Source organism: Falco naumanni, chromosome 8, assembly GCF_017639655.2.
Source record: "Falco naumanni isolate bFalNau1 chromosome 8, bFalNau1.pat, whole genome shotgun sequence".
In the NCBI taxonomy this organism is placed as follows: Eukaryota; Metazoa; Chordata; class Aves; order Falconiformes; family Falconidae; genus Falco; species Falco naumanni.
This window is the reverse complement of record NC_054061.1, coordinates 22,334,786-22,348,240: the sequence shown is the minus strand read 5'-3', so window position 1 is coordinate 22,348,240 and position 13,455 is coordinate 22,334,786. Positions and strand designations below refer to the sequence as shown.

The 13,455-nt window shown below is 50.8% G+C and overlaps 1 protein-coding gene across 3 annotated transcripts in view; it reads right to left on the bottom strand.

Moving 5' to 3' along the window:
• The window catches only part of ACVR1C (activin A receptor type 1C), a 41,515-nt gene extending 29,716 nt beyond the window's left edge, over positions 1 to 11,799 (bottom strand). For all 3 annotated transcript variants that reach the window (XM_040604816.1, XM_040604818.1, XM_040604817.1), the window contains exon 1: positions 11,676 to 11,799. In XM_040604816.1, coding sequence (XP_040460750.1) covers positions 11,676 to 11,748 — 73 coding nt within the window. In that variant the 5' untranslated portion in view covers positions 11,749 to 11,799. The remainder of the gene's footprint in view (positions 1 to 11,675) is intronic.
• Positions 11,800 to 13,455: the final 1,656 nt, after the last annotated feature.

Here is a 13,455-nt window from a genome sequence, read left to right as displayed (position 1 = left end):
CTCAGCGCGCTGCATCCCACCTCAGCCGAGTGACGGCTGTGGCAGCACTCGCCCCGTGGCAGCGGCCGCGGGGACCCATCTCCCACCATCTCCAGAGGAGCGGAGGAGCCCTGACAAACGTCAGCACAAATCTGATTTTCTGTTTCTGTGGCACTACTTGTTTTTCTTTACAACAATCTTCATCCTGTGCTACCCTTCTGAAATAACAGCTTGTAGTGTTTATCTTCAGCTCAGGCCCGCAACAAACTTCGCTGGCACCATATGTTCGTGTTTATCCTGGATGCAGGGTACGCTAGGAACCATATCGCTGTCTGCCTGCTCTGGCTTTCTCTCGGTATGGCGAGCAAGCACCATCAATCACACAGCCACAGCACAGGTGATTCTCTTCCTTAAAGACATTACCGTAGTCCTAGGAGAGATGCCAGGAGCAAGGCTCATCCCATCCCAGTAAATAAGAGATTGAGCAGCAGAAAAACAGACACGTCACCACCAACACTGCAAAATAAAAGCATTACTTGAAGGAACGAATATGAGGCTGTTGTAGAGTCTTCAGCGTTTCCAACATGTCATCATGCTGTTTTCTTCCCCCTTCTCACAGCCTAAAAATAAAAAATGGTCTTCACGCTATCATCCACAGCAGATAACTGATGGTTTTTTATCCATAATCTGGTATTTCACAGATTGCTCGAGAGAGGAGCTGATCAAAACTGCCACAGCAAGTCCCGCGCAGTTCCAAGGATACTGCCCTGGGCACCGCGAACACAGGGGGAGGAAAGCCTGACCAAGGCACACTGTAACCTCACCATGACCAAGCGAAGGCAGCCACTTAATTCCAGAATAAACGGGGCCTGGCACCACCTCGAGCCTGTTTGGAACCAGAGCTGGCTGGACGTCACGCTGGTGGGCAAGCCTGGCAGGCAGCTTGCTTGCCCCGGAAAGCAAGGGCTGCCACTGCTTGAAGACCCATATTTCCTACTGTTGTAAGCAGAGTGTTTTACCCCAACAGATGTCCTTTATTCTTTCTACATCACTGACAACAAGACTCTAACCCCATTTCTCCTTTTAGTTCCAAGTGTTTTGCTTGAAACCAACTTGTCCCATCTACTGCCCACAACTGGAAGTTCACAGACCCATGGACATCAGTCCTGTTCCTGACAGAGCTGTTTCTGTGAGAAGCCGTTATGCAAAGAACAGCAAAGAGAAGTGAAGTTTTGGTCACAACTCTCAATACAACCCAGCTGTGTTATCATTGCTTCTGAAAGTGAATGCGTTCAGCCACCTGATGACAAGCTGGGAGGAGCAGGGATGGGAGCAAAGTTGAACTCAATACCCCCAGAGAATTTTCATGCCCACTGGAGACTAGAAAGTCCTGGAGGCCAAGACAGCTCGACAAGCATTCCCACTTCTCTTTCAGAAAAAACTGAGCTCACAGAACTCAGACAGGCACACAAGCTCCTGATGGGAACACTTCGTTCAGTTTGGAAGAGGGGGAAGGGCACAGGGAGAAAAACTTGTCCACACCCAAAGCCATTACATCCTAAAAAGGAAATTTAATGTGTGTTTGTCCTACCACGCTCAAACTGGTCCTTTTAAAATCATTGCTTTTTTAAAAAGCTGAGAACCGCCGAGTACCCCCAGCAGGTACAAAGCCTTCAGCCTGTGCTGCTCAACCCAGCTCCTTCCCGCTGTCCTACTCCAGTCCTGACTCTCACCCCATCCCAGTTCCCATCCCCTCATGGTTAGGCAGCTCCAGACTCCCACCACCGCCTCCTCCCAGGAGCTCTCCCCAGGAGTGCCCACAGCCCCCCTCTGCTCCACCCACGCACCCTCCTCCCAAGGGGCTCCCACTCACCATTTACACCCCACCAGCTCCCAAACCCAAACTAACTCACCCTTCCAGTCCACACGTCTCCTCCTTCACCCGCTCCCGCTCCCCGCGTCACTCCCCGGCTCGCAGTCCTGCTTTCTTTCCTATGGGGGTGCCGGCTGCAGCATTAGCCCCCACAGCCTCTCTATCCCAGCTCTACCAGACTCGTCCCCCATCCCTCGGCCCAGGCTTCAGCCTTGTATTTCAGATTTCCCTAGTGTTGTGTCTTCTGCCATTGCTCTCCCAGGGGTAAATGCTGCCCTGACACAGGAGAAAAAAGCACCACCACCACCACCACCACCAAAAACAAACAAACCCCTTCCCCCCAAAAGCCCAGACAACAACGTGGCTAAATCTCAATCTAAGACAAGATTGGAGTTTTGAGCTGTGGACAGGACAAGACTCTCACTTCCCAGAAGATGTACATAGACCCCTTTTAAATATAATTCCACAAAAACCGAAGCCCAAGGTTCCCCAGAAATCTACTTGTGTTACTAATTTCTCCCGCAGAAAAAGGGACAGAACACTCAAAACAGATTCAAGAACTCGACCTCACTTCCAAGCATTCCAATGCTTCCTCATACATCAAGAATGCTTTGTTAACAGAGCAGAAAGAGGATCTTAAAATGTAACCGCAAAGTATGATTTTCTTGCAACCATGCTATTTCAGATGCCTCACCTCAATGGAACCAGAAGAGGAGCCTGGACCCTTGTGAAGGTGCCCTTGGGAAGATGCACACCTTTCCTGCTCCCAGTCCCGCTGAAGAGGGGCAGGTGACAAACCCCATCAGCTCCCAGACGGTGTCACATCCCTGTACTGCCCTCACAGACACCGTACAGCCTCTTGAACTCTGCTGAGCCTGGATCACCGTTCCCACTGACATCCTCAGGGACACAGCACTTGGCAGAATTTGCAACTTAACCACGCTGATCCCACCAGGCATGTCTCAGTGCTGCTCCAGTTCATTTGTGACAACTTCCTCTATTGCCCTTTGCTTTTTATGGAAAAAGCTGCCCACATCAGTTCTATGATCTCACAGGCTACAATTGCTGGCAATGCATTTCAAGCTTTCGCATTACACATCTACACAGGTTCTGCTCTAATTTGCCTCCACTGCTGTCCCAGAGAAGCTGGCAAGACCCGTCTCCTTAATTTATGGACCAGAGGGATAAGAGCACAACGACGAAAGACTTTGCATCTCTCTCCCTCTGCTCAAGCCAACACCACCTCTGAACAACACTTTCCCTCCCAAGTAGCCATTCTGCAGCACAAAGGAAGAGGAAGAATTTGCAAATATTGACTGAAATTCTGCAAGTCCCTCCACGCCACAAGAAAAGCTTATCCCCTCCCCGGGGAGGGCACATTGCCCTTCTCCAGCTCTGTTCCCAGGGAGGCTCCTGCCAACCATCACCATCCCGCCATCAATCACCAGTGACGTGCTGTTGCGGCAGGGGGAACATGGGACTTCCACTGCCATGGAGAAAGGTGATTGTGAAGGAGTTAAAGGGAAAAGGATCCAAGAGGCAGGAGGAAAATGTGCTCCCTACGTTTCAAAATAAGGCACTCTTCAATCCCATAACGAACATGACTCCTTCATTTACTCAAGCACAACATCATTTCCCTTAAACGCTGCATTCTCTCATTGCGAAATTGGGAGAAAGTGAACAAGTGAAACATGCCGTGGCCTCAGAGAGCTGTGTCAGGCGCCCAAACTTGGTTACCAACGGTTACAGTTCTCTGAGCGTGTGACTCTCCAGCAGTCACTGAGCCAGTCCCGAACCTCCCCAGAGCACCGCACGCCATAGGGACCACGAGCACATCCCTCCTGCTGCGACCGCCATAGGGACCACGAGCACATCCCTCCTGCTGTGACCGGCTGCACGGCCCCAGGCAGGGACAGGCGCAGCAGGAGGACACACGGTGGGTTTCCTTTGGAGGGGACAGTGGTTGCAAGGACACGTTGTGTGGCAGAGGTGGCCGGTTCCCCTTGTCTTCCAAAGAGGAGCATGGCACTTGTCAAGACCCAAGTGAAGAACAGGAGAAGCTAACAGACAACCACAGCGACAGGGAAGCTGATTCACAAATTGTGAGATACACAAGGAAAGTGGCTTTTAGGTAGAGACCACAAGGAACAGGTGTTCTCCAGTTTTAGCATTTTAAGACATTAGTAGTTTTCAAGGATTTTTTTTTCCCCTGCTGTTATTGCCATAGGAGCCAAGACTACAGTTTCTTGGATGAGGCCTGCTATGAATCAAGGATAGGATGACTTGATCTTCAGAGCAGAAAATAACCTGCGTGACTTACACAAAAAGCAAAGGGGTTTTTTTCCTTTTAATTTTCAATGCAGCTGTAAGAAAACGCACAGCACAGGCAAACGCACTGTGCAAGTAACTGACATAGCAGGAAGAACTAAACCAGCATGTGATTCACAACAACACAAAGATGCACAACAGATACATTTTTTTGTATGCTTCCATCCATTTTTTTCCCCCAAGTGTCAGCTTCAAACACATGAATCACTAGATAACCAAGAAATGCAAGAACGACACCACATATGAACAACAGATGGAAGAATATGAGTTTAGACACCAGCTTAATAAAAGCAGGTAACATAACAAGTAGGTAGACATAGTGCGACCTCCAAAGTTAAATGGAAAGAATTGAGCATATAATTAGCATAATCTGACTAATACAGTTGGACTAAAATAATAAACCAAAAACTAGGCGGGGGGGGGGGGAAGCCCAGACTTGCCATCTCTTATGGACCACACAAGGTTCTACATTTCAACACTGACACTTTACTACATAGATTAACGATACATTAATACTCTGTTCAGTCATAACCCAGTGCTACTACCCACAATAGTTAGCAGTTTCTTCTTGTGACTACAGGGCAGCAGAGCATTTCAAAATTAAATTGGAAAGCAAATATCTAAGTGGCCTTTCATCACGGCAGAAGGAGGGCTGAATACCCAGAACGTTTCCATACTCTGTCGCTCAGTACAGTCATCCTGTATTGTGCGCTTCTAGATGTACTTCCATTTTACTCCCAGATTCAGAGCTCTGGGGCTCCCGCGAGCGCTGGCTCCGGCCTCGCTGGGTGCCCGCGGGGGTGCAGACCCCACAGCGGGACAGGATTGCCCGCCAGACCCCTCGGGGGTGTTCCGGCACTACGGGATGCACACCTGGACCTGACCAGCAGCCACCCTGTCCGCCCCGCTCCCGGGAGGGTGCCAGGTGGCAAAAGCCTCACTGTGGCTAAAAGGGGCTCAAAGGAGACCCTACAAACTACAGACTGGCTGCTTCCCGTTCTCCAGTCCATCGCTTGTGATGGAGGCAGAACAAAGACCAGAGCAGGCATAGGGAAAAGATGCCGCGGGGCTGGCACAGCCCTCGGTGGACGTCCTCTGACCAAGGCTGCACAACCACAACAAAGAAACTTCGCTGCTGCAAGGCAGAGCTACTTCAGCCTTAAGCAGAGGCCGGCCCATTTGTCTGGTAGCAACCGAGGTAAAAGGTAGGGGGAAACCATCGGCTTTCGCAGTGAGAGGCTGTTATCGGGAGAGCCGCACAGAAACACGTGTTGTGTGCTCCTGTGGTCTGGAAAGGGGAATCAATAATAAAGCAATAACGTATGCTGAGGATAGAAAAAGTAGAACTGACTGCAGAGCCTTGCGAAGAAACCTCGGCACACTGAGGGATCAAAAGCCTGAGGAGAGTAACATCATACCAGAGAAAAAACACCATCAGCCGCATACGTGCAGCAACCTCTCCAGTACCGGCTATTGCCACTGGGACCAGGGACAGCCCTCCCTTTCTGCGGAGCTCCCAAGAACATCAGCTCAGCTGATGGAGGGAGGCACCAGCAGGAAAACCAGGAGGAGACCCAATGCCCTGCTCTGCCGTTTGGGACCGGTTATCGTCACCCACTTCAAAAGGGCACAGCGAAGCAGAAAGTGTTGTGGGACAGACGGCCAGGGGGGCTGGGCGTAACAAACAGGGATCTTTCATGTCAAAGGCAGTTTTGGGGAGATAGGAGAGTTTTACAAAGAAATCATAGATTGCATTGAGAAGACAGACGAGATCAGGTATTCACCATTTCCCATGAACTTGAAAGCTCCCAGGCAGCGCAGACGCTACCGACAGCAAACTTACAACAAGCAAGAAGCAGCACTCCTCCTCACACCGCCCTGCCACCTTCCCCAACAGCGTCAGGCGCCAGTGCCATCACCACTGCTTAGGACAAAGCATTCACGTATTCAAAAAGTCCTTGGACAATTTTGTGTGCTAAAGATTTACAGGAACTGCCACGCAGACTGATACAAATCCACCTCCTGCTGGGGAGCCCTCAGGCTGCCAGCCCCCGAGAGCTGGGGGGTGGTCAGGAAGCGCCTGTTGTGCCACGTCCCACCTCCCTCCCCAAGCCCCCGCTGGAGCAGCGGCGGTGGTCAGGGCTGCCGAGCCCACCCTCCTGCTCCCACATGCAGCCACGAGCGTGGCTGGGCCGCAAGGGGAGGAGGATGAACTCACAAGTATCGGCTGGAAGGATGCAAGTCTGTTCGTGCCACAGGAGACATGTGCTGTCCCCGAGCCCTGCGCCCCCTCGCACGGGCAAAGAGGGATCCGTCCCCCACAGCCAGCCACGTCCGTGGAGTGGCAGCGTGCTGCTGTCAGGTTTATTCTCTTGTAACACATCTCTTCAGAAGAGGAAACCAGAATCTTAAGCAATGACAGGTTTTTAAAAAAACAGTATGTTTGTTGGACTACTATGAAAAATATGGAGGAGTTCTCTCTCTGGAGAGGTCTCTAAAAAAAAAAATAAAATAGGAGTAACAGTAGATTAACAGCTCACTATATAAATGTACTGCAAAAAAGATGGATTCCAAACTAGGCAAAAACTAGAAAGCTGTAGAGAACAGAGGAAAAGTAATTATTCCAGAACTGAAGAAAATGTCTTAGAATGAGAGAGATCAAATAGTTTCAATGTTTTCATTTCTTAAAAATATGTATGGGAAGTTATTTTGTTAATATGTGCAAGTCTCTTAATTTTGGAAGGAGGATATTGGGTACACAAAATCCCTGTTCTAGAAAAACTCAACAACCGTGACAAGAAAACCTTCGACAGAAGTTGAGGCCAGGCACTTACATTCATATTAACTGAGCAGGGAAAGGGCAACATAACCCAGCAAAATTATTTTTGTTGGAATAAATTCTCAAAGGACATTTGCTAATTTCTCATTAGCTTTGAATGGACGATGTATCCTTTGAAAAGTTATGCTTTATGAAACAAGAGATACACAGCAAAGCACTGTGTATGCAAGAATTCTGTGAAATACAGCACGCACGTAAAGCTGAAGGAGAATCTGCTGGTCTCAGCGTACAAGGCGCTGAAGGAGAACCCAGCATAGGGCTGAGGGTGCAAGTTCCAGGGAAAGGCGGCAGCTATAACACAGCGCCGACAGCGTTTACTGACTCCAGTTCTGCACTGGCTTGCATTAAAACAAATATGCCCTAGCACTGAAAGCAGAATATAGTCAACATCTGAAAACAGTCTGACAAGGTATTATACATCCAGGAAATCTTGACGACTGTCTTTTCTATTGCCACATTAGATATGGCTTTTTTTCACAAAAAGTATGTACTAATGAATCATGAAATTTTACTTTTAAGGTGAAAATCTGAATGTTTTGAAATTACTGTATTAAGAGCAGCAAGTATTTCAAAACAACACTTGGAAACCCAAAATGTCCCTTTTACTTAACTGCTGCTGTTTGTACCCCGTTGTGTGTCAGACTGAAAACGCGTACTGCTGGAGAAGCGAGAGGGGTCCGAGTTCTGCCAACACTGCTCTGATTGCCTAGAATCAGCTTCCCGGTAAGAAAACATTAACTTTTTAGTGTACTTTGTTTATTTTTGCCACAGTCAAACTGAAGATGAACAAAGAACAGAAAAGATGAAGTGCTGACTGCACACCAACAGTTGGACAACGTGATGGTTGTAGGTCCCTTCCAAATGAACCGTTCTCTTCTACGAAGAAAAAAAACCCCACAAACCAAACCAAACTTAACTTGCAAAGACCATTTATTCTGGAAAAATCCATTCCCAAGGCTACACGCAGCAGTGATACATAGCTGCTGCTGAATCAGAACAGGACAGGACAGGACCAGGCTAAAGCAACAGTACCCGCCAACCGCCATCAGAGCGACTTGCACGTGCCCAGATTCACCTACACGTGCCCAAAGCTACTGCGGGGGCATGGGGGTGGGGGGTAATCCCTCCCCCCTCAACAGTTATTCACAACATCTAAATTTAAGCATCCAACTTGGGCTTCAATTAGGACTTTGTTCTCTGCATGACGGCTAGAGACAATCCAGGAGAATTCAAAGTCTAACAGCACTTGAGGTACAAGAGAGGAAATTGCAGTTTTGAACTGGGATGGAGTTATTATCTAAGTATCTCTTCCCTATCATCTGCTCACTGCTCAACACTTTCATGTCACGGTTCCGTTAATTACCAGGTTATCAGAACCTTCACAGCTAGGCAGAAGCTGAATTTCTAGCCTACAAAGTAGGTCTGGAAAAAAAGCCCTGAGCCTATCCCTCCCAGCACTTGATATGGAGAAGAATACGGCAACAGAGTACAGCTCTGAGGGGCTGCAGTGTGATGTCCAACACCCCTTTTTCTAGGGATTTTTGCTGAAAGCTCCAACATCTCAATGCTGTAACCCAGAATTCCAGGCAGACTTGGGCAGATGCTTCGACACCAGCCCGGGGGTGACTCGCCAGGCACGTCCAGCAGCAGGGTGGATGCCGTGCTGCTGCACAGCGCGCCCCAGAGCAACTGTCCCGTTCTCATGCCAGCAGTGCCCTTCAGAAGTGACACGACATCCTGACCAGATTAAAGCCTAGAATAATAATTTGCAAGCAACTGGTAAGGATCTAGAACCCACTCCAGAAAAAAAAGAATTAAATCACACCCCCTCACCCCACACACAGTCCTTTATCTGTGCAAATTGACAGACACCCTGGCAGGTCACAGAGTCGGGCTACTAAGTGCTTGCAGTTCTCATCCACGTTGTTTCATTAAAGCTTTTTTACTAAAAACTAAGAAAACCGAGCTTCAGTGACCCACAGAAATGAGAAGACAGCATTACACTGATAATTTGTTTTACAGTAGTGAATTAAACTGTTTAGCAAAATACAACTGCTCTGCTATTGCGGTACTTCTTTCTGAGGACACACTATTTTTGGTGCTTGACAACACATAGGCTTTTCAATATTACCAGCTAATAAGGACCAAGCAAACCAAGTTATTAAGCTGGAACAAAGACGTTTTTTTTCAGAATGTGGCTTTCTAGACCTGTCAGTAACACACACTTACCCAGACGTGCAGCGGCTGATTCACAGCTTTGCGTGCAGGCAGCAGCCATCGCCATGCCAGTTGTGTACCTCTGACTTGTATCCTGAGTTTACTTTCTATAGGAGTCTGTTCTACTTGAATAAGCCGAGTGTGCTAGAAACTCAGACTTAAGATTAACATTTCAGGGCATTTTCAGCAACTGTTTATAACTTGATAGAAAGATATTAAACAGTATGGAAAAGACAAGGAGATAAAGCTGTTTTAGTACAGTACTACTCACACAGAGTCCAAATTTATGTTATTTTCGTGTATTTATCCTTACATAGCAGTTTCCAATAGCAGTCTATTTTGCTTCTCATTTTTAAACCGAAAGTCTGTATTACAGCTGGCTATAAGCAGCAGCTGCCGTGCGTGTGCTCTGCTCTCCACCGCACAAACTAGCGGCACTCCCGCAGCTACGGCAAGGACCCACACTTGCCATCACACCCCCCTGTTCCACTGTGCACACAGGCATCAGGGACAGCTCACAGTTCTCATGGTTTGCTTTTGGGAGGATTAACATGCATCTAAGTGGGAAACAAACTCTCGCAAACTTAATACATGTCTGAAGGCTCCCTTAAGAAATACAAACCAAGACAATTCAGTGCCAAGCGCTAGCAGAGGGAGGCTCACATGCCACCACCACATACACCATGTTTCCCTACTGCAACCCAAACCCTCGTTCCTGTTTATTCAGAAACATGACAGCACGGTGAGTAGTCTCTGCTTCCCTGAAATAATACTGTGAAGAGTATGCAAAGATTTTAATACAACACAGATGGAGGTGACGTAGAACAAAGGTGGTAGGAGCCAGGAGGGGAAAGCAATTTCGAGAAGCCCACACAAGGTAAGCAGATAAGACACAGTAGCAAACATCAGTAGCAAAATACTTTTCCCCTTAATGCTATAAATATTCCTGAGCACTGGGACACAATGGAAGCTCCTCAGACCTGCACTGCCCAGCACGGCATCTTCAAACTTGCATGAGAGAGAACAGGGAGTAAAACATTTAGGAGAGCATGCTCAGCCACGCACCTTGATCAGACAGGTTTGCAGCAGAGTATGACCAGATGTAAAGTAAATCAAGCAGATGCACAGCTGAACACTGGACACTCTCTACAGCAACAACTGCTCAAGAGCTAAGACCCCCTCTACAGAGCTGTAGGGGTGAAGAGGGTTCCTGCCCACCCAGAGCACATGCACGCATACCGTACCTGATCCTGACTCTTCTGAAAAGACAATTAATGGGGTAAGGAAAACAGGAAACCATATTATTGCAACTTCAGAGAGCAAAGCAATGCAAGATCGCTTTATATAAATAACAATCAAAGCCAATGCGATTTGTTAGCATAATGAATGGTCTCCAGAGGGAAGCGGCCCGGCACTGCTGATCTGTCAGCTCAATTCAAACATAGCAGGGAAAAACAAGCATAGCACGGGTTGCCCGTTTCTGCAGTTCACTTCCAAACTTGAATAAGAAAAAACTAGACAAAGAGCGAGCTCAGGCGGATTGGGTTTTACACCGCTCAGAAGTAACCAAGGTTTGCCAGATGTACAACAGCACACGGGAGTGCTTCCAGCATCAGTGGCTGAACCTCCCCACCCCTCCTCTCCCAGGAGAGGGGATTACACCAGCGCTGACGGGGGCGCGGGCGCTGTCCTTCCTGTCAGCTTGGGGCTGCGACCACCCCTCCCTGCCAGAGCGTAACCAGGAGCGCACCAAGGAACTCCCGTGGTGAAACCACCGAGGGAAAAGTAAATCGGAGTAGACCTGACAGCGAAACCTTGCAGCGCTCTGCTCCGCGCTGCCCCGCCAAGCGCGGCTCTGCAGGGCGCTGCTCGAGCGCGTCCGTCTGCTCTTAACGGGAAGATCGAGGGGAACGCACGTTTCCTCCCACCGGCCGTGCCCGGGAAGCACCTGCCCCCGCACCGCGCACCCCGCACCGCGCACCCCGCACCGCGCACCCCGCACCGCGCACCCCGCACCGCGCACCCCGCACCGCGCACCCCCGCACCGCGCACCCCGCACCGCGCACCCCGCACCGCGCACCCCGCACCGCGCACCCCGCACCGCGCACCCCGCACCGCGCACCCCGCACCGCGCGGGGGGCTGGGCGCACGCACCGCCCTGGGCGGCCGCAGCCGCGGGACGGGGAAGCCCCGGGCGCGCGCCCGAGCCGCGCTAAGCCGCGGCTGACCCACTTGCGCGCGCGGGGCACCGCCATTAACGGCACCGAGCTCCGCAGCCTCCCGGGGAACGACGCCGGCGCCGCCGGGGGCAGGGGGGCGCGACGGCAGCCGTCGGGGCGCCTGAGCGCACGGCGGGGCGGGGGTCCCGGAGCGCGGCGCATCCCCCCCGCAGCCCCGCGGCGGTGGCGCAGCCGGCGTGCGGCGCGGTGCGGGTCCTACCTGCGCAGAGCGAGACGGCGGCGCCCAGCAGCGGCAGGGCCAGGCGCAGCGCGGGGCCGCCCGCCCGCCACATGGCCGCGCACCGGCGGCGGGGCCGGGCCCGGTCTTCCCGCTGCTGCCGCCGCCGCGCGGGTGCCCGCCGTGCCGGCAGCTATAGCGGGGCGGGGGGGAGGGGCCCCGCCCGGCTCCGCCCGCACCTGCCCCGCCCGGACCCCCCCGCTGCGGGCGCCGCCGGCCACGGCCTCTGCCCCCGGCGGCAGGCCACCTTGGCGACCGGCCGGGGGTGGGGGCGGCACCCGGCTGGGCCGCCCCCCACCCCCCGCAGCCGGCCCGGGCAGGGCGGCGTGTCCCCTTCCCACCCACCCCCCAGCCGTTCGCACCGCCCCGGGGCCGCCCGCCTGCGGCCGGCGCGCCGGGACCCCCGGGTGCCGCCCCGCTGCCCACCGGCACAGCCCGCTGCAAGTCCTGCGGGCGGACAGAGAACTGGCCCAGAAAAAAGGACTTTTCCTCCGGGTCTGGGGGTTTTCTTGTTTTGTTTTTTTCTTTATTTTGGCAAATACCTGTGAGTAAGTTCTGGCACCTTTCCCATGGTTGCTTCATCAGGCTGTGCCAAATTCTCCACAAACAGCAAAATTCTGAACTGTTTTCAGGTTTTTCATTCAATAGATCTTACGATCTATTCCATTTCCAGATCCTGAAACCCCATCACCCCCTCGCAGCCTGGCTCATACAGCATCCAAAAATCTCCCTCGTATGCTACAAACCATCATGACTTTTTTTTGAAGCCACCCTGCCGCAATAACCCAGAAGCCTCAGTAGTACTTACTGGTATCATCATAAAAATCAAAAAAATTCAAATCAAGGTATAACCAAGTCTGTTCTAAAAGCATCAGTGGAGCAGACTGTGTAGTCTGAATTGTCTTCAGAAAGATGTTGCACATGCTCCGTTTCTCTGTGTTGTTTTAAAGCAAAAACACTAGCGAGATCCCTGCTTCTGACACACTCTTAGATGAATCTCTAGGCTTTTATTCTGCCTTGTAATACTTTATTATTATTATTACATCCCTGTCAAGCCTTTTAACTTCTCTAGACAGTAATTCCTAGCAGTGATCTTTTTCTCTTTTTCTGGGTTGTTTTTGTTTGTTTGTTTGTTTGTTTTTGAATACCGAAGTTAGTGTCATTTGTCAAATCGGCGTTTTGCAGCCTACCTTGTTCTACCTGGTATTCCCAAACGTGCTGGCAGCGGTTCCATAATTGTATCAAAATACTGGGCAGAGGGGAAAAAAAAGAAAAATAAATCATCATCATCTGTTGAATTTCATTCACGTCATTTTCCTTAAGTATTTATTCAGGGTAACACCACCATCCACATTCACAAGGGCTTTGCTAGCTCCTAATCCCAGACGTTTCTCCACTGCAGATCACAGCCGAGCCTCCCCGACCTGCTCGCTGGGCTGCTTCCACACAACGTCAGAGCCAGCGCTGTTCCCAACGCCTCATCTGAGGCAGTCACACTTACGGAGTTCCAGCAAGGTCCTGGGATTTGGGAATGCAATGCACTCCAGTGCTTTGCTGCTAGCATTAGAAAATTAATTTAGGACTCTGTTCAAATTAGGAGCCTGATGCTGTGGCACGGAGCCCCAGATAATGGGAGTGCAGGCTGGCCAGCAGTAAGCGCTATGCACAGGGACGCGCTGGTTCTCCCACTCCATCCCTCCAAGCTCAGACACCGCAGTGAGGCATCCCTACCGACTCGGGACCCAGAGCCTTGGATCCTTCT